The sequence below is a fragment of the Mya arenaria genome, chromosome 2, assembly GCF_026914265.1.
Source record: "Mya arenaria isolate MELC-2E11 chromosome 2, ASM2691426v1".
In the NCBI taxonomy this organism is placed as follows: domain Eukaryota; kingdom Metazoa; phylum Mollusca; class Bivalvia; order Myida; family Myidae; genus Mya; species Mya arenaria.
The window spans coordinates 19,048,367-19,068,352 of record NC_069123.1 but is presented as its reverse complement, the minus strand read 5'-3'; the positions used below and the strand labels follow the sequence as shown (position 1 = coordinate 19,068,352).

General features: G+C 36.1%; 1 protein-coding gene across 3 annotated transcripts in view; it reads right to left on the bottom strand.

The window, feature by feature from the left end:
* Window positions 1-19,986, bottom strand: part of LOC128218349 (exportin-6-like) — an 86,158-nt gene that overhangs the window by 14,675 nt on the left and 51,497 nt on the right. For all 3 annotated transcript variants that reach the window (XM_052926001.1, XM_052926010.1, XM_052926019.1), the window contains exons 16-18: window positions 15,382-15,571; window positions 10,517-10,672; window positions 7,559-7,673 (exon numbers count right to left, since the gene is read on the bottom strand). In XM_052926001.1, the coding sequence (XP_052781961.1) occupies window positions 7,559-7,673; window positions 10,517-10,672; window positions 15,382-15,571 (461 nt within the window). The remainder of the gene's footprint in view (window positions 1-7,558; window positions 7,674-10,516; window positions 10,673-15,381; window positions 15,572-19,986) is intronic.

Sequence of the window (19,986 nt, the reverse complement as noted above, 5' to 3'; positions counted from 1 at the left end):
ATGAGCTACTTCACTGAATCCGAACTCTGGAAGCAAGTAAGCTCTATTCCCAACGTGCTTGGTGAAACCCATTTTACATGACTACATCTGTTTTGTGTAAAGTAGGTTAAATGGTCACAGTCAAGGTCATTTGAAGATAACATTGATATTTGTTTCAAAACTGCACACATGGTCGAAATTTCATTGTTGCAGCTTATAAAGCTTATAAAATAACAAAGTAGGTAAAAAGGTCACAATCAATGTCTTCCGAGGACAACATTGATATCTGTTTACAAAACTGCACACATGGTCCAAATTTCATTGCTGTGCTTCAAAAATAAGAAAGTAGGTCAAAAAGTCACAGTCAAGGTCATTCGAGAACAACATTGATATTTGTTTTCAAAACTCTATGCATGGTCCAAATTTCATTGCTGTAGCTTCAAAAATAAGAAAGTAGGTCAAAAGGTCACAGTCACAGTCAATGTCATCCAAGCACAATATTGTCATTTGTTTTCAAAATTGTGAACACGGTCCAATTTTTTTTTGCTGTAGCTTCAAAAATAAGAAAGCAGGTAAAAAAAAGAGATGGGACTTTGACCCCAGGGACCTAACTTACACAATCTTGATAGAGGACAACAATATGAATTGACATACAAATTATTTAAGGTCTGGGCTGGTGGTTCAAGATAAGTAGTTGTTCAAGAATTCCCTATGTAAGTCTACAGAAAACCTCACCTTCCCTCTTAGACTGTCAGGACTTGATATAGCTGCACACTGAGCAGACAAGAATATTACTCTATTACTCTAACATACACCTCATAGTTTTCCTTCATTAAACATGTTTATGGCAGATTTCACGTTTTGGTGACCAAAAAGTTCCCAGCGAATATTGATTTTTAAAATTTATTGCAGGTTTGTGATTTCAACATAATCTTTTACAGCAATTTCTTATCTATCATATTTTAGAACATTTGCAATGATTTATTCATGCATTTTTATAAAAAAAAGAATTTTGTATCACCATACCATTTGTGCTAGTGTTACAATATTGCCGGTAAAAACTTGTTTTTTTTTAATATTTTGATCCAAAGAAGTATTTTGTCTTGCACTAAATGGTTTATTTATCTATAAAACAGATTGTACAGACAAAAAATAAAGATTGTTTCGTTTTTCTCAAATAAATTTATTGAAACAAACCCTAATTGGACAACAAGACAGAAAATGTTTTCTGCAAACATAGGTTTTCTTTTTATATCAGATCAGATAAGCTATAAACATAAATGTTTTTTTGTGGTAATATAAATGTCTCTAGTATGGTGTAATTATCATTACCTTTGATATTAAACATATATATTATAAATTGCTAATTGCGAGTATGTGCTAGTGTTACCACAAGACAGAATGAGTAACATTAGCAGTATGTCACATTAGCAGTTGGACAGAATGTTTCACAACAAAATAAAATACAGACCTACCACAGACTGTTTGAGCTTGATACAGTATAAAACAAACTATATAAATGATTGATAAACACAGTCAATTGATAATCACAAAAAAATCATAATAATCATACAAGATTTGACGAAGTTGCAGTGTGACAGACGTACACATTTTATGAGCTTCTACAGTTGAAAATAGTTTCTTTGACTCTTCATTTAGTTTAAATGTTGTTATAATGTTTTACTCATTTGAGATTTTAATGACCTGTTGTTACAATATAATTCTATTGCTTCTCATATAGTTCCTACTAGTTTTGTTAATGCTGATTTATAAATACACTGCTGACCTAAGTTTATATGGTGTCAGACTGAATGACGAATCCTGGAAACACTGTTCCCGCAGCAGTTTGATTAAACAATCTCGTAAAAAAATATACCAATCTGGATAGAATAACTTCCAATACGAAAAACCAACAATAGAACTAAAGATCAGACTGTTGTGTGTCTTAAAGGCCTGGTTTAAGCCTTTTAAAAGTGACCCTCCCCCTTTTAAGGCCTAGTTTAAGGAATATTTGGCATGATAATCCCCTGCTGTGCATCTCCTTCTAATCACACTGGTTTGACAGTAGGGGCCAATTTCCTGTGTTTACCGGTAAGTTTATCGGCTCAGGGCCATTAAGGGTCCATTTCTATCTTAAAATATCCCATACTGCGCAGCAGGATACTCAGATCAGAGATCTGATAAGACAATTAGGCAATTATGCACCAATCAATTGTAACCACGGCCCCCCAGGTCCGGGGGTATACTGGGGATAGCCGGGGAAAAGGGCCGTGTTTTTACTTTCCAGGTGGCCCCGCATGGCCGTGTGAGTGCGGTGGTTTTGTCTTAGTGCCAAGATAGCGGAGATATTGACTTATATAGAGTCTCTGGGGTGCGGGGGGCATTTGGCCGGGGTTTTACCATCAGTTCGTCCCCGCAGGGCGGGGATTTTACCCGGGGTTTGCTGGACCGAAAGTCAAAGTCCCCGCTATTCCCCGGACCTGGGGGGGGCGTGGTTACAATTGACTAGATTAGATTAAGATCCATTTACAGAGGTTGTGTACATATACACAGTGTCATTAGAGATTGATCAGAAATCTTTACCCCGAACTGTATATGCCTACAGAGTGACATGAACACTGATCAAAAGATCTTATCATAAAAAAGGCAAACAAACATCCAGAACTTTAAAACCTGTAACAAGAACCACCCCACCCGCAGTAACCTTGCATATAATCCAACCCGACACAGCAAAGGACAATTCTTATAAAATAATGTTTAATGTAAGTAAATGACAACAGTCAAACAATTCAGACGATTTACACATCATCTTCTTGTCTTCAAGGGTATGGTTCAGAAAGAGATAATAAAATTATTACATACTTTCTGTTGAGATATGAGAGTGTTCTAAGTTATATATGTCTGCCTCTAACACAAGAAGTCGTGGGTTTGGTTTGATCCCCACCAGGGGTACTTTCTCATTGCCTCACAAAACTAACACAATACGTAATGTTTTCTACCAAGGGAGCAGATTTGAGAGATTAAATTCACAGAGCTGTCTTCACAATCTTACAAACTAAAACAAAACACTCGAACGTAAATGCCATAAATTCAAACATTTTAAATTTTTAGCAACAGATCATTTTAGATACTACTTTTACTAACACTTCTTATTGTTTTGCTACATTCAAAAAACATGTTTTGTTTGAAATACTACAAGAATACAACGTCAATTTATTATCTGTAAATCTATTCATCAGACTCCTTCCACATGGAACAACATTTAGTTCGTTAACTTGCGCCACAATACCACTGGTCATAATGCACCAGTCAATTGTAACCACACACCCTAGGTCCAGGGGTGGGGTTCAGGGAAAATAGAAAAAATCTTATCAGATCTCCAATCTGATAAGACCTGCTGTGCAGTTTTCAATGTTTTATTATGAAAATGGACCTAAACTAGGCCTTTAACTAATTTATCGTTATCACTGGCATTCAGTTAATTTAATCTTGGACGGTTTGAAATTGAATAAAAACAGTCACTAGATTGAACAGTTTTAGAAGCACAGAAACAATGTTCTTAAACTTTTATATACTCGGGGGGGGGGGGGGGGGGGGGGGGTCAAACAGGAATCCAAAAGTAACACCAGGGGAGATGTCCTATTGTCCAATAGCACACATTGTTCTGTCCGAAATGTAACACTAGCATTCAGGTGACTAAAATAAGGTAAAGATACAATATATAACACAAGTTTGTGTCGAAAATAAGATTTGTCAAATAAGAAACACAATGAATCACAAAATGAGCATACAAATATTGACTTTCATCTCAAGCATTCTCTCTTGGTGATGTCAAACTCTGCTTCTGTCCTATGTAACATTAGGGGAAAAGTCCTTTTGTCACATTAGCAAACATATTTCTGTCCCAATTATAACATAAGCATTCAGTTTACTTAATCAAATTCAGATTAAGTATTAAACAGTTAAGCTTGTATCAAAAGCATACAATGGATGACAAAAAACAAAACATTAATATGTGTTTTATAAAAAAAAGGAGGTTTCTGTCCAATGTAACATTTGCAGTTATGTCCATTTGTCACGTTATCATCTATATTTCTGTCCATTTTATAACGTTTGCATTCTTAATTCTGTCCAATAAATAACGATATCAAACACAAAAGCGGTATGAATTCAATATAAACTACGTACCTAATGAATGAATACTTACAAACGATAGTTTACAGACGACATTGTTATGTTCGAATAATTGACTCTGGGAAAGTCATCAAATTTCAACGATTTTCTTGCTTTATTAAGCGCTTGTCTTAATGCTAGCGTGACATAATGTTAATGTTACATCGAAGGACAGAATGAGCCAAACTTGGATTAAGTTTTTATCAACGGTATTCACCACTATTTTTATCATTTCAATGTCAACTGTGAACCAGTCCAATATAAAAGTAATCGCTACCCGGATGTTAACCCTCAGTCGGTGTAAATTATTCACGAATAGAAAAGGTGCTATCGTCATGCTAAAATGGGACAGAATCAATTTTGTGTAACATTAACACATTTTTAGACCTAAAAAACTTTATGATCGGGAATGACCAATTTCTTGTTACATGCAATACTGTTTTTATCGGACACGTAGTCTTTGTTTTCAGTGATTTAATAAAGGTGTGTTTAGGCTTAAAACAGTTAGCAGTGGATCATGTCTGTTATCACCATGCGCAATTACCGAAAATTTAAGTATATTACGAACGAAATGCAATCATTTTAGATATATTATTGTTTCAATTAACATTTCTTGCAAACATTATTCAACAGACAAGAATAAAATACTTACCAGATGTTACTGAAAAGCATCCTCAAAAAAGTGGTATATTGGTACCGGGAAGATTTTCTGTCTTTTTTGTCCTAAATATAGGCATATTTTTACATTTTTTTACCTTATTTAACACAATATTTTCATTATTTTAATACAAATCACTTCTATTAGATGTTCTTATTGGGTTGGGAAAGGCAATTGCTGTATATATGACGTTGACATGCAATAACAATAAATGAAAGCAAATGGGCCAAATAATTGCTTTTTTTGTGAAATCTGCCTTATACAAGATTTATTAACTATTAAAGCAAAATATTAGATAGCAGAACTCAGAACAATGTTCTAGTTCAATGGAAAAGTCTGATTATTAAATTCATTATTGAGTAAAAAGATATTATTATGAAAAATAAAGAAATATAATTACTTTAACCAATAAACCTACAAAAAGAACAATAAATACCTTAGAAGTGACTATTTTGAAGATTGCATAAAATATAGGATCTATTTCCTTGTTTCTAAAAATAGACAATAATTCCAAAAGTAAGCTCCAACAGCAAGGGAGATAATATAGTAAACTTTTGCCACCTGGACTGGGGTCAGTTTTGACCCCTGCGCCATGATTTGAACAATCTTGATAGAGGATCACTATATGATGATACAAACAAAATATCACGGGTCTACGTCTAACGGCTTCAGACAAGAAGATTTTCAAAGATTTCACTATATAAGTATGTAAGAAATTTGTGATCCCCGGGCGGGGGCCAGTTTTAACCCCAGGGGCGTAATTTAAACAAACTTGGTAGAAGACTACAAGACAATGTTACACATCAAATATCTAAGCCCTAGGCCTTATGGTTTTTGTCAAGAAGAGTTTTGCAGTTTTCGCTTTAGTTGCCATGGCAATCAGAATTCTGCGCTGAATTAATATCTTTGAACAATTTTGAAAGAGCACCATGCAAGAAGCATCCCTATAAAGTTTCATCAAAATTGTCCAGGTGGTTTAGGAGAAGATGATATTTATAAGCAATTGTTGACGCTGGACGACAAACGACGGACATAAACTGAACATAATTGCTCAGCTTGTGCTCAGGTGAGCTAAAAAAATTGGTCTGAAATTTGTTCAAGCTGCTTTTATTTCGCTACAAAGAACACTTGATATCTCCTAATTGGCAGACGCTTGTAATTGGTCCAAACACTTTGTAGATCAAAGCAGACACATTTTGCTGACTATATAATGCAACTTTTTTGGATATTGTTCCCATTTTTATTTTTTCCATTTCCGTTAAAAAAACTTTTTTTTCTTAATATCCGGCTTTGCAAATATAGACACTAAATGGCAGGTTGCAATACTCATTTCAGTAATCATTACATTAATTTATCTGCAATAATCTATTGTTATTTATCATGCCTAATGTGAGACCCATCAACTGCAATCCAAACAAACACCTGTGAGAGTTTAACCTATTTACACAGGTATTGAAAGGTGTTGTTGATGTTGGCTGCAGATCAAACAGAACACATGAAAATATAAATTGGTCAGTCGAATACCGCATGATCCCACTTAACACTACACTGGATAACCAACTACTGTATTTACCATGTTTGCATCTAGGCTGGTTAGAAAAAACCATACGATTGGAGAATTAATAATCAATACTTGACGTCTGAGAACCTTCAAATCATGGCCGAAATGTTTGATTACACTACAAATATGAATGAATCTTTGGGTGTATGACAAAAATAAATATATATTATAATTATGTGTGTCTGAATTATAAGTGTCCGAACTTTTTACTTTTAGGTGTTTTTTTTTGTTGGTGTTTTGGTTTAAGGGGTGGGGTTGATTCTACGAGCGCCCAGACCGCTTGAGGTTCAAATTTTTTAAAAGCCCTGATGAAATTTATCTGTATATTAAATTGATGGTAATACCTCAAAGGGGATAAAAATATGGTTATGTAGGATTAAAGCTCCTGCGTACTGCACTTCTTCCCGATGTTTTCTATATACAATCCAAGTTTCAATTAAATCCCTTAAGTAGATTTTTAGCTATGGTCCAGATAAGCAGCTTCCTTATTAATGCATACTGTGAAAATCAACCGAGGAAATAATTTAGCAATGACAGTGGGTAAGGTTGTGTTTCCTCCCCAGTCTTTGTTTCATGTTTCACTGAAATCTAATCAGTACTTTTTAAGTTATTACCTACAAAAGAGTGTGTGCACCAATAATTACAAAAACATGGTAGGTAATTAAGTATCTATGTAAGGTAGGATTAAAGGTAGCTCACTGCACGTCATCTCATCATTATCTATCTCAATTCCAAGTTTCATATAAATCATTTCAAAGCTTTTTAAATTAAGGTCCTGAAAAGCAGCTTCCTTATCAGTTCGTAATAAAAAAGTAGGGGGAGAAAATTCAGCAACTACTGAAGGTAGGATTTTGGTGCTTCCCCACTGCACTAGTACACATTGCTCTCTGTCTATGCTGTAAGTTTCATTGCAACCCCATCAGTACAAGGGTGTACTGGACAGACAGAAGTACAGAGAGATGGACAAAGGGGCAACCACTTTTATACAATTGGCTGCTTAGAGCAAAAAACTCCCATAATTAGAGTCATTACTAACCTGTCTTCAGAGATAAGATACAACAAATTGCTTGATGTGCTAAAGCAACTCCTATTTTAAGAAAGATAAGAATAAACTGTAACATATACATTTATGACGGTTTTACCAAATAGTTATCATTATGTAAAATACGGTTCCACCAATAACATACTTGCTAAAGAGTCCCATAAATATCTGTATGGTCTGCTCTGTGAAGGCTACCCCCATCTGAACCCGGAATGAAGTGAACAGCCCCAGGAAAAATGTCATTATATCCTCAATCACATCTGTAATAAAGATTGAATCATAGTTCTTTCTTCCTGTTTCATAAATATCATCTTAGTTAACTAAAACTGCAACTATTTTTTAAAGCATTCCTACTTTGGGTTTACTGCCCATTTTGTGGCATGTTAATAAATGACATAAAAATTACTCCCAGATCGATCATCAATGGTGTACTACCAACCTTATGCCATATTGCTATATTTCCAATGGTAAACTACATCTTAATGCCATGTTTCTGTATCATAAATGGTATACAATCTTTGTTGTGCTATGTCTACCATATCATTGATGGTATACTACCAACATTGTGCTATCGCTGTACGTCCATTGTATATATAAAACAATTAAATGACCATGTCTGAACATCAATGCCATACTTCCCTATTTGTGCTATGTTGGCAAATTAATGGAATACTAACACCATTTTACCATGTCTGCTATAAGATTAAAGGCATACTTCCCTCTCTGTGCCATGTCTGATATAACATCAATAGTATACTACTTACTTTTTGCCTTGTCTGATATAACATCAATGGTATACTACCTACTCTGTGCCATGTCTGCTATAACATCAATGGTATACCACTTTTTTTTGCCTTGTCTGATATAACATCAATGGTATACTTCCCTCTCTGTGCCATGTCTGCTATAACATCAATGGTATACTACTTACTTTTTGCCTTGTCTGATATAACATCAATGGTACACTTCCCACTCTGTGCCATTCATGTCTGCTATAACATCAATGGTATTCTTCCCACTCTGTGCCATGTCTAATATAACATCAATGGTATACTATCTACTATGTGCCATGTCTGCTATAACATCAATGGTATACTACCTACCCTGTGCCATGTGTGCTATAACATCAATGGTATACTTCCCTCTCTGTGCCATGTGTGCTATAACATCAATGGTACACTACCTACTATGTGCCTTGTCTGCTATAACATCAATGGTATACTACCTACCCTGTGCCATGTGTGCTATAACATCAATGGTATACTACCTACCCTGTGCCATGTGTGCTATAACATCAATGGTATACTTCCTACTCTGTGCCTTGTCTGCTATAACATCAATGGTATACTACCTACTCTGTGCCTTGTCTGCTACAACATCAATGGTATACTACCTACTCTGTGCCTTGTCTGCTATAACATCAATGGTATACTACCTACTATGTGCCTTGTCTGCTACAACATTAATGGTATACTACCTACTCTGTGCCTTGTCTGCTATAACATCAATGGTATACTACCTACTATGTGCCTTGTCTGCTATAACATCAATGGTATACTTCCCTCTCTGTGCCATGTGTGCTATAACATCAATGGTATACTACCTACTCTGTGCCTTGTCTGCTATAACATCAATGGTATACTACCTACCCTGTGCCTTGTCTGCTATAACATCAATGGTATACTACCTACCCTGTGCCTTGTCTGCTATAACATCAATGGTATACTACCTACTCTGTGCCTTGTCTGCTATAACATCAATGGTATACTACCTACCCTGTGCCATGTGTGCTATAACATCAATGGTATACTTCCCTCTCTGTGCCATGTGTGCTATAACATCAATGGTATACTACCTACTATGTGCCTTGTCTGCTACAACATCAATGGTATACTACCTACTCTGTGCCTTGTCTGCTATAACATCAATGGTATATTAGTTACTTTGTGCCATGTCTGCTACAACATCAATGGTATACTACCTACTCTGTGCCTTGTCTGCTATAACATCAATGGTATACTACCTACTATGTGCCTTGTCTGCTATAACATCAATGGTATACTACCTACTATGTGCCTTGTCTGCTATAACATCAATGGTATATTAGTTACTTTGTGCCATGTCTGCTACAACATCAATGGTATACTACCTACTCTGTGCCTTGTCTGCTATAACATCAATGGTATACTACCTACCCTGTGCCATGTGTGCTATAACATCAATGGTATACTACCTACCCTGTGCCATGTGTGCTATAACATCAATGGTATACTTCCTACTATGTGCCTTGTCTGCTATAACATCAATGGTATACTACCTACTCTGTGCCTTGTCTGCTACAACATCAATGGTATACTACCTACTATGTGCCTTGTCTGCTATAACATCAATGGTATACTACCTACCCTGTGCCATGTGTGCTATAACATCAATGGTATACTACCTACTATGTGCCTTGTCTGCTATAACATCAATGGTATACTACCTACCCTGTGCCATGTGTGCTATAACATCAATGGTATACTACCTACTATGTGCCTTGTCTGCTATAACATCAATGGTATACTACCTACCCTGTGCCATGTGTGCTATAACATCAATGGTATACTACCTACTATGTGCCTTGTCTGCTATAACATCAATGGTATACTACCTACTCTGTGCCTTGTCTGCTATAACATCAATGGTATACTACCTACTATGTGCCTTGTCTGCTATAACATCAATGGTATACTACCTACTCTGTGCCTTGTCTGCTATAACATCAATGGTATACTACCTACTCTGTGCCTTGTCTGCTATAACATCAATGGTATACTACCTACTATGTGCCTTGTCTGCTATAACATCAATGGTATACTACCTACTATGTGCCTTGTCTGCTATAACATCAATGGTATATTAGTTACTTTGTGCCATGTCTGATATAACATTAATGGTATACTAGTTACTTTATGCCATGTGTGTTATAACATCAGTGGTATACTTCCCACTCTGTGCCATGTCTGCAAGAACATCAACGATATAAATGGTTGTATTATGAAAGCATTAATGTGTGTCATTGGTTTTTTCAGTTACTGTCACAAACATCACATTGCAGTACCTGGTTGGTGTATGAAGATAGGGAATATGTTGAGTGTGATGTTGACAATGTCTTCCATTGACTGGTAACAGATTTGTTTGGCCTTGACCACCTCCCCATCCACACACTCCGACCAGTCAACCAGCAACCGCAGGCTGCTTGATATCACACCTTTTGCTGTGAGGCAAATAGCATTCAATAGTGCACATAATAATATGTTGTTAGTATTTTTACTTTTCTTCATTTCTTAATCATTAATGTGCCAGTATCTTTTAGAATTAAAAATATTTTTTTACTAGCAGTCCTTTGCTGTAGGCATTATTTCAACTGAGTGGACAATGTCTAAGAAGTAGTTCAGAATTTTGAACTTTCAGTTTCTCATTAAAACAAATTGTTAAATAAAAACTGGTGTAGGCAAAATATTCTTAAAAGTGACAGATCCTCATACCCTTAGCCCACGTGGACTTGGCGACAACAGATTTGTTTACTTATACCTTTTCTCTTCCTATTTTTCTCCCTCTGTCTCTCTTTCTTCTGTTAACTTATTTCTTATGTCAAACTCATACTAATTTGAACATTAAATGTATTGCAATGATATGTTACTTATGTATTCACAAATTGATATTGTCATAACTTTTCAATTCTTATGATAGTCTGACATATTACGGGAAGGGTCATTTTCTAATGTTGTTTTAACTTGTGGCCCAACTGTCATTCATATGTGTTTTTGAACATGTCTTTTCAGTTTGTTGACATTTTGATGTTTGGGTTTGGGGTCTTGCCTACACCACTATGATAAATACTTGTATTGTTAAAACCTGAATAACTTGGCTGGATTCCTTTTTTCCCCCACCACCCATCCAATATTTGTTCAAATAAATCTGTTAACCAATTAATAAAAAAATGGCCTCCGTTCACTTGCATGGTGGCAGAGGGAAACTAATAAGACACTAAATTGTTCTGGCTTATTCAGCCATGGAAAAGAGATAAAGAAACACCCAATTTGAATTGAGAGTTAATAGAACTATAAAGGTTATGGATGATCGTTCGTATTTGCTATTTGATGTTCAACTGTGTTCTACAAAATAAGAGGCCTTCAGAAAAGCTAAACTTTCACTTTTTTAATATAATTATTATATACAATGCATTTATATAATACCATAAAAAGGTTAAGATGCATGATTTAAATCCCAATTTCGATTGCTTTAGTTTTCAAAGCTGTGCATTGCCTAATGCCACAGAGTGGCAAAAGCCATGTTTGCTGCTTTGAAGTATTTATATGCAGTTCTTAAAATACTATTTTTTTCTGCGTTGCTATGCATACTTCTGCTAAACTTCACTTTGTTGCAAATTATGTGTGTAATAGACCAACAATACTGAGTAAACAGATGCCTGAGGCCACAACAAATTGATCATTTGTTCGTCGGATTTGCCGCACCTAAAATTCAGAAAACGAAAATTTTTTTTTTTTTTTTTTTTTTTTGCGCCCGCACTTACCTTTTGGCCACGCATATTATTTTTTTTGTTTACTGCTGAATTTTCTGAACTTCTTTTACATAGAATTTAAACCTGCATAGTCGACTTTTCCTTTTTTTGAAGGTATTTCCAAGCTTTACATTCCTCGCGAGCCAAATTTCCTCGTGTCAGGACAAAATCAGCTGGTCCGGGTAACCGCAAAACAGCCTATTTGTTGATAATCTTTTTTGTCGGGAATATTTTGCAGGACGCACCGTTGTTATATATTTCCGGTATTATTTTTCAGGTTACTTTCAGTTTTAAAATACACGTTTAAATGAAAATCAGTGTCATAGTCAATGGATAATAGTCTTCAGTAAACAACAACAGTTTCACGGCGTCGAAGGCAAGAATTCTTTATGTGTGTTTTAAGAAATTCATTGTTTTGTACTCAAAATTTAGAGTTAAATATTAACTAAATTTGATTTTGAGGGCAAAACTTATATTTAAATACACGGACACACGACTTACAACAATTGAACAATTGAACATAAATTTGTGAGTTATTTTTTTAATTCTAAAATGCATTTCTCAGTTTTTATATACTCATAATTGTTATAAACTGATAAAAATAGTAGGACTTGTAAATGTTTTAGAAATATTCCCACCTTCCCCCGCCACCCCCCACCCAGGGTCCGGGGGTATACCAGGGATAGCCGGGGAAACTGGCCGTGTTTTTACCTCCCAGGTGGCCCCGCAGTGCCAGATGAATGTGGTGGATTTACCCGGGGTTGGCTGGACCAAAAGTCCAGTAAAGTGGCCTGTGATTACAGAGGCCTTTTTCTTACGGGCATTGAAGCTATGGAGGCCGTCATGATATTCTTTTTCAAGGCACAGACCTATAAACCATAGGTTCGTGGTAAAGGCTAGGTCTTGAAAGGGAAACATCTTTATTTCACCACCTGCTCTAATATACAGTAAAACCTGGTTGAACGGTCACCTGCTTTAAATGGCCACCTGTCTTAACGGGCCACTCCAAATTCCCCCCGTACGTTTTTACTATATAATGTACGTGCATTAAGCGGCCAACTGTCTAACGCGGCCACGGCCACTAATCTTTGTCCCCATGAAGCCATATAATCACTAATTAGCGGCCACTAATCCCTTGTCACTGACACTTCCGCTTATAAATTTTTTCAATACACAGCTTTAATTGCGCATAGAAGTTTACGGAAAAGAACGACGGCCTCGGGTATCTCCGTCATCCAATGAAAATGAATATTGCATCACACGATTGCCATGCGTGATAACTCATCGAGAAATCATGTTTATAACACGTCGGCGAATGTTTTGATCATAATTGACACAATTAATGACACAATTAATACGATAATTAAATAATTAAGATAAGAAGTTAATTATTAAATACCGACAAAAACACCGGTTATTATGAATTCACAGTGTGCATTGTCATTCGACGGCTTGAAACGAGTTACGATTTTTATTCACTTCAATATTATTTTTCTAAGTGCACGGATTTATATTTCTACGAACGGATATTTACAATGCATTGTTCTTGACATTTTTTTTAACTTTGATTATGGCTAAAAAAAAGACTAATCGAAAGTGTTTGACTCTAAAAGAACGTGTCGAGTGTGTAAAGTTATTAGAAAACGGCCGTAATGCAAGAATGTTGCCAAGGATTTTAACTGTGGACGGACTCAAATCAATTTCTTACTTAAGCGTAAGCGTGAAATTGTGAAGGAATATGAAAGCAATGGAAATCCAAAGGCAAAAAGACAGAGTAAAATTACGGGAAATGTGTATGCACATGTAGTTGTGTAAATGTGCAGACTGATCTGTGGTGTGTTTTGTTAATGTTATGCATCAACATTTATTTAATATACGGACTACTTTAAAAAGTGAACTAAAAATGTGTATGTACATGTAGTTGTGTTAATGTGTAGACTGATATGTGGTGTGTTTTGTTTATGCCTTGTATCAACATTTATCTAATGTATTTTATTCATAAATTTGAAATAATGTTTTTTATCTATACACATGTATTTGTATTCAACCTTCTTCAATAATATTGAAACAGATGTTATTGATTGTGGTGTGAGGTGGTGGTTAAGATACATACTCCATCTCTGAATAAAGCTAAAGTGGCGGAAATGTCAAACCTGGATTAAGTGGCCACCTGTCTTAAGCAGCCACTTTGATCATTTCCCAAGGGTGGCCACTTAATACAGGTTTGACTGTAATGATTGTTGCCACATTTGCAGATTTGATTGATGCTGCTTTAATTATGTTGTCCCGCAATTTAATCCACAGTGTCTTTTTTTAGAAATGTTCTCTGTGTTATTTACATTTTCGATCTTCTGCAATGTCAAAGTCACTACAATTTTATCATGTGCTTCAAGAGGTTCAAATTTAGACCTGACCCAATATTTGGAAATGCTCAAATGATGAATTACTCTTACTAGTCTAAAATGTTTTTTTGTGATAGTAAGTTACGGGATAGTAAGTTACGGAATGAATACAATAGTTTTCTTTTTGGTCTTCAAATAATTGCACGTTACTATGAGAAATGTTGTCTTTACAATATATCCACGTTTAAATTGAAGTTAATAGTAAAGCACTGGATCTTATTGCCATTTGTTAAATATTGAGACAGATTTTCATGTGTTACATTTATAACTGAGAACCTATGCAATTAAAAAGTATTTCTTGACATAATTCATGATAGTTGTAAGATAAATTTGGTAACATATAAATTGTTTAATTTTTTTTAATTTTTCGCTTTGCGCTCGCCTCTGAATTGCCTTAAATTTAAAAAAAAGTATCTTTATTTTTTTTGCGCTCGCTCGCTCCTACTTTTTATTGGTAAAGTCCGTAGAACATATGATCAATTTGTTGTGGCCTAAAGTTGTACACAAAAATTATCATAACTGTGGAGGATCAGTACTGCAGCTGCTCTTATTAAATACATGGCCAATGCAATGACATCACACTTAATTATGAAGTCTAAATCAAGTTCATAGAAATGTTAATCTAAAGAAAAAACAAAATGCATTTATATGTTAACTTGCCAATGAATCAACAAGAAAAGAATATATGATGCAATTTTTCAATTTTAGCTGAGTTTTTTTGCTGAATAATAAAAACCTACACTGTTGCTATAATATGTTGTTTTTCTATTTTAAGTAACTGCGCCACATAATGATAATAAATTCAAGGCTAATGGCATCCACTATCAGCTACCATAGATTTTAGAAAATACTAAATCATTGTTTTATTTGTACCGGTAGTCAAAATGAAAAACATAAAGGCTGGTTATTTTCCAAAGAAACAATTCTTAGATCATTCTACTAAAAGTTATAAATCTTTGTAAATCCTGAGTTAATAATTTTGTATAAAAACTTACTAACCAGCGTCTTGCGCAGCCTTGTTGTTGATGAGAGATGAGGTGTCCTTGAGATGGAAGTACGGTGCTGTCATCTGGTGGGTGAAGGTAAGGTGGTGTTGGGCCCGTACTGCCCAGTCCTGGTTCCCTTCTCCTACACAGTTCCACGGCAATGCCAGGTACATACTCAGCGAACGGTACAGCAGAAACTGAACCTGAAGATGTAAATACAATTGAGGTTGAATGAACAGTACAGCAGTTAAACTGAACCTGATCATGCATAAACAATGAGTTTGAACAAACAGTACAGCAGTAAGTGAACCTGACCATGTACATACAATGAGTGTGAACGAACAGCACAGCAGTAAGTGAACCTGACCATGTACAAACAATGAGTTTGAACGAACAGCACAGCAGAAACTGAACCTGACCATGTACAAACAATGAGTTTGAACGAACAGTACAGCAGTAAGTGAACCTGACCATGTACAAACAATGAGTTTGAACGAACAGTACAGGAGTAACTGAACCTGACCATGTACAAACAATGAGTTTGAACGGACAGCACAGCAGAAACTGAACCTGACCATGTACATTCAACGAGTGTGAACGAACAGCACAGCAGTAAGTGAACCTGACCATGTACAAACAATGAGTTTGAACGGACAGCACAGCAGAAACTGAACCTGACCATGTACAAACAATGAGTTTGAACGAACAGTACAGCAGTAAGTGAACCTGACCATGTACAAACAATGAGTTTGAACGAACAGTACAGCAGAAACTGAACCTGACCATGTACAAACAATGAGTTTGAACGGACAGCACAGCAGAAACTGAACCTGACCATGTACATTCAACGAGTGTGAACGAACAGCACAGCAGAAACTGAACCTGACCATGTACAAACAATGAGTTTGAACGGACAGCACAGCAGAAACTAAACCTGACCATGTATATTCAACGAGTGTGAACGAACAGCACAGCAGAAACTGAACCTGACCATGTACAAACAATGAGTTTGAACGGACAGTACAGCAGAAACTGAACCTGACCATGTACAAACAATGAGTTTGAAAGAACAGCACAGCAGAAACTGAACCTGACTATGTACATTCAATGAGTTTGAATGGACAGCACAGCAGTAGCTGAGCCTGACCATGTACATTCAATGAGTTTGAAAGAACAGCACAGCAGTAAGTGAACCTGATCATGTATATTCAATGAGTTTGAAAGAACAGCACAGCAGTAACTGAACCTGACCATGTACATTCAATGAGTTTGAAAGAACAGTACAGCAGTAACTGAATATACGATCAGTTTGAAAGAACAGTACAGCAGTAACTGAACCTGACCATGTACATTCAATGAGTTTGAACGAACAGTACAGCAGTAACTGAACCTGACCATGTACATTCAATGAGTTTGAACGAACAGTACAGCAGTAACTGAACCTGACCATGTACATTCAATGAGTTTGAACGAACAGTACAGCAGGTACTGAACCTGACCATGTACATTCAATGAGTTTGAACGAACAGTACAGCAGGTACTGAACCTGACCATGTACATTCAATGAGTTTGAACGAACAGTACAGCAGTAACTGAACCTGACCATGTACATTCAATGAGTTTGAACGAACAGTACAGCAGTAAGTGAACCTGACCATGTACATTCAATGAGTTTGAACGAACAGTACAGCAGTAACTGAACCTGACCATGTACATTCAATGAGTTTGAACGAACAGTACAGCAGTAACTGAACCTGACCATGTACATTCAATGAGTTTGAACGAACAGTACAGCAGGTACTGAACCTGACCATGTACATTCAATGAGTTTAAACGAACAGTACAGCAGGTACTGAACCTGACCATGTACATTCAATGAGTTTGAACGAACAGTACAGGAGTAACTGAACCTGACCATGTACATTCAATGAGTTTGAAAGAACAGCACAGCAGTAACTGAATATACGATCAGTTTGAAAGAACAGTACAGCAGTAACTGAACCTGACCATGTACATTCAATGAGTTTGAACGAACAATACAGCAGTAACTGAACCTGACCATGTACATTCAATGAGTTTGAACGAACAGTACAGCAGTAAGTGAACCTGACCATGAACATTCAATGAGTTTGAACGAACAGTATAGCAGTGACTGAACCTGACCATGTACATTCAATGAGTTTGAACGAACAGCACAGCAGTAACTGAACCTGACCATGTACATTCAATGAGTTTGAAAGAACGGTACAGCAAAACGGAAAACTTCTGTTTTAAGCAGTTGTCTGCCCCAGTCATGTGTTGCTTGGATGGGGTCACCAGAGATGCTGACGTCAGTTGGAGGTTGCTGACTTCTTTACATATTTTCTTTGAGAAATCAGAACCTCTAGGACCTGAATCTTCAGCTTTATGGTTCGACCTTTTGAAGACGAATGGCCAGTCTTTGGGAACATGGACTGCGCGATGATGTTGCTCAAATTTTTATTCTCAATTATACAAGGCAGTCCAAAGGATGGCTATATCCCCCAATATTGTTTTTTAGTAAATTTGTTTTTCTTGCAACCTGACTGGTATGTTGAATCTGACCAAAATTGTACACAACCACTGGTCAAGAGTGGGAATATAGGAAATACAAGTTGTTTGATCGTTCACAAAACCTAAATATTCTTGGATATATGATGTATAAAATGATATTTGTTATTCATTTTGTGTGTAGTGTAGGAAAGATCAATGTCAAGGTTATTTTGCCAAAAATTGAAGGAAACTGAGTCCTTGATCTATAACATCGATGAAATAGCAAGCCTTAAGTATTTTTGATAAAGTGATACATATATATTGTGGTGATGTCATAACATTTTTTTACTGCTTTTGAAGAGAAAACACATTATATAAATATATTATCACATTTGTGTCCATTGTTTTTTAAATATTAAGCTTGTTGCACATAATGATGATGCTTGGTAGAGTGTGCTAAGTATCAATCTGTGCAACTTGTTTAACACTTTCAATTAACATTTATATCTTATCCTCTATTTACAATTGTCATAATATGGACCCAAAACTTCATGATGGAATACTGGAATAAAATTGCAATTGGTTCGAGTTCTTGGATCAAATTCAGTAATTGTTGCTAAAAGTACATGAAATGAATAAGTTCAATAAATCTAGTAAGAATTGACATGTCTACACTGCTAAATGTAAAAAGCGGGGACACAAGCATGTTTACTATGACCTCTAAATGTCAGATGTCAGACCTTGATCATTGAGATATGGGCCCGGGTCAAGGTCACTGCATATCATCTCAATGAGGACAACATTTGTACCAAATTATATGGTAATCCATCAACGCATAAGTAAATTATAGCGCAGACACGAGCAGGTGTACTCTGACCTTAAAATGTCTCATGTCAACTTGACCTTTGAGGAATGGACCCGGGTCAAGGTCACTGCTCATGGTCTTATTGAGGACAACATTTGTACCAAGTAATATGGTAATCCATCAATGCATAAATAAGTTATAGCCAGGACACGAAATGTTACGGACAGACTGACAGACTGACTGACGGACGGACAAAGTGCATTCCTATAATCCCCTCCCCCACTCCGTGGCGGGGATTAATAAAGGTGAGAAAAAAACTAAGAAAGGCCAGACGCCAAACTTATTAAATCTTCATTCTATGATTTAAATTATTACAAATAGTTCACATTCAGTTTCAAACATATTGTTTACCAAGTTTGCAGATATTTAATGGTACAGTTCATGCTTATTAATCGATTCAAACAAACCCTACAGTTTTAACGAACCCTCAGCAGTAACTGAACACGTATGAACCTGTACATACAATCGAGTTTCAACAAACCCTACATCAGTAACTGAACACGTACGTACATCGAGTTTCAAAAAAACCTACATCAGTAAGTGAACACTTACGTACATCGAGTTTCAAAAAACCCTACATCAGTAATTGAACACGTATGAACCTGTACATACAATGACTTTCAACAAACCCTACAGCATTAAATGAACACGTACGTACATTGAGTTTTAACAAACCCTACAGCATTAAATGAACACGTACGTACATCGAGTTTCAACAAACCCTACAGCATTAAATGAACACGTACGTACATCGAGTTTCAACAATCCCTACAGCATTAAATGAACCCGTACGTACATCGAGTTTCAACAAACCCTACAGCATTAAATGAACACGTACGTACATCAAGTTTTAACAATCCTACAGCATTAAATGAACACGTACGTACATCGAGATTCAACAAACCCTTAGTACAGCAGTAACTGAACACGTACGTACATCTAGTTTTAACAATCCCTTCAGCATTAAATGAACACGTACGTACATCGAGTTTCAACAAACCCTACAGCATTAAATGAACACATACGTACATCGAGATTCAACAAACCCTACAGCATTAAATGAACACGTACGTACATCGAGTTTCAACAAACCCTACAGCATTAAATGAACACGTACGTACATCGAGTTTCAACAAACCCTACAGCAGTAAATGAACACGTACGTACATCGAGTTTTAAAAAACCCTACGGCAGTAACTGAACACGTACGTACATCGAGTTTCAACAATCCCTACAGCAGTA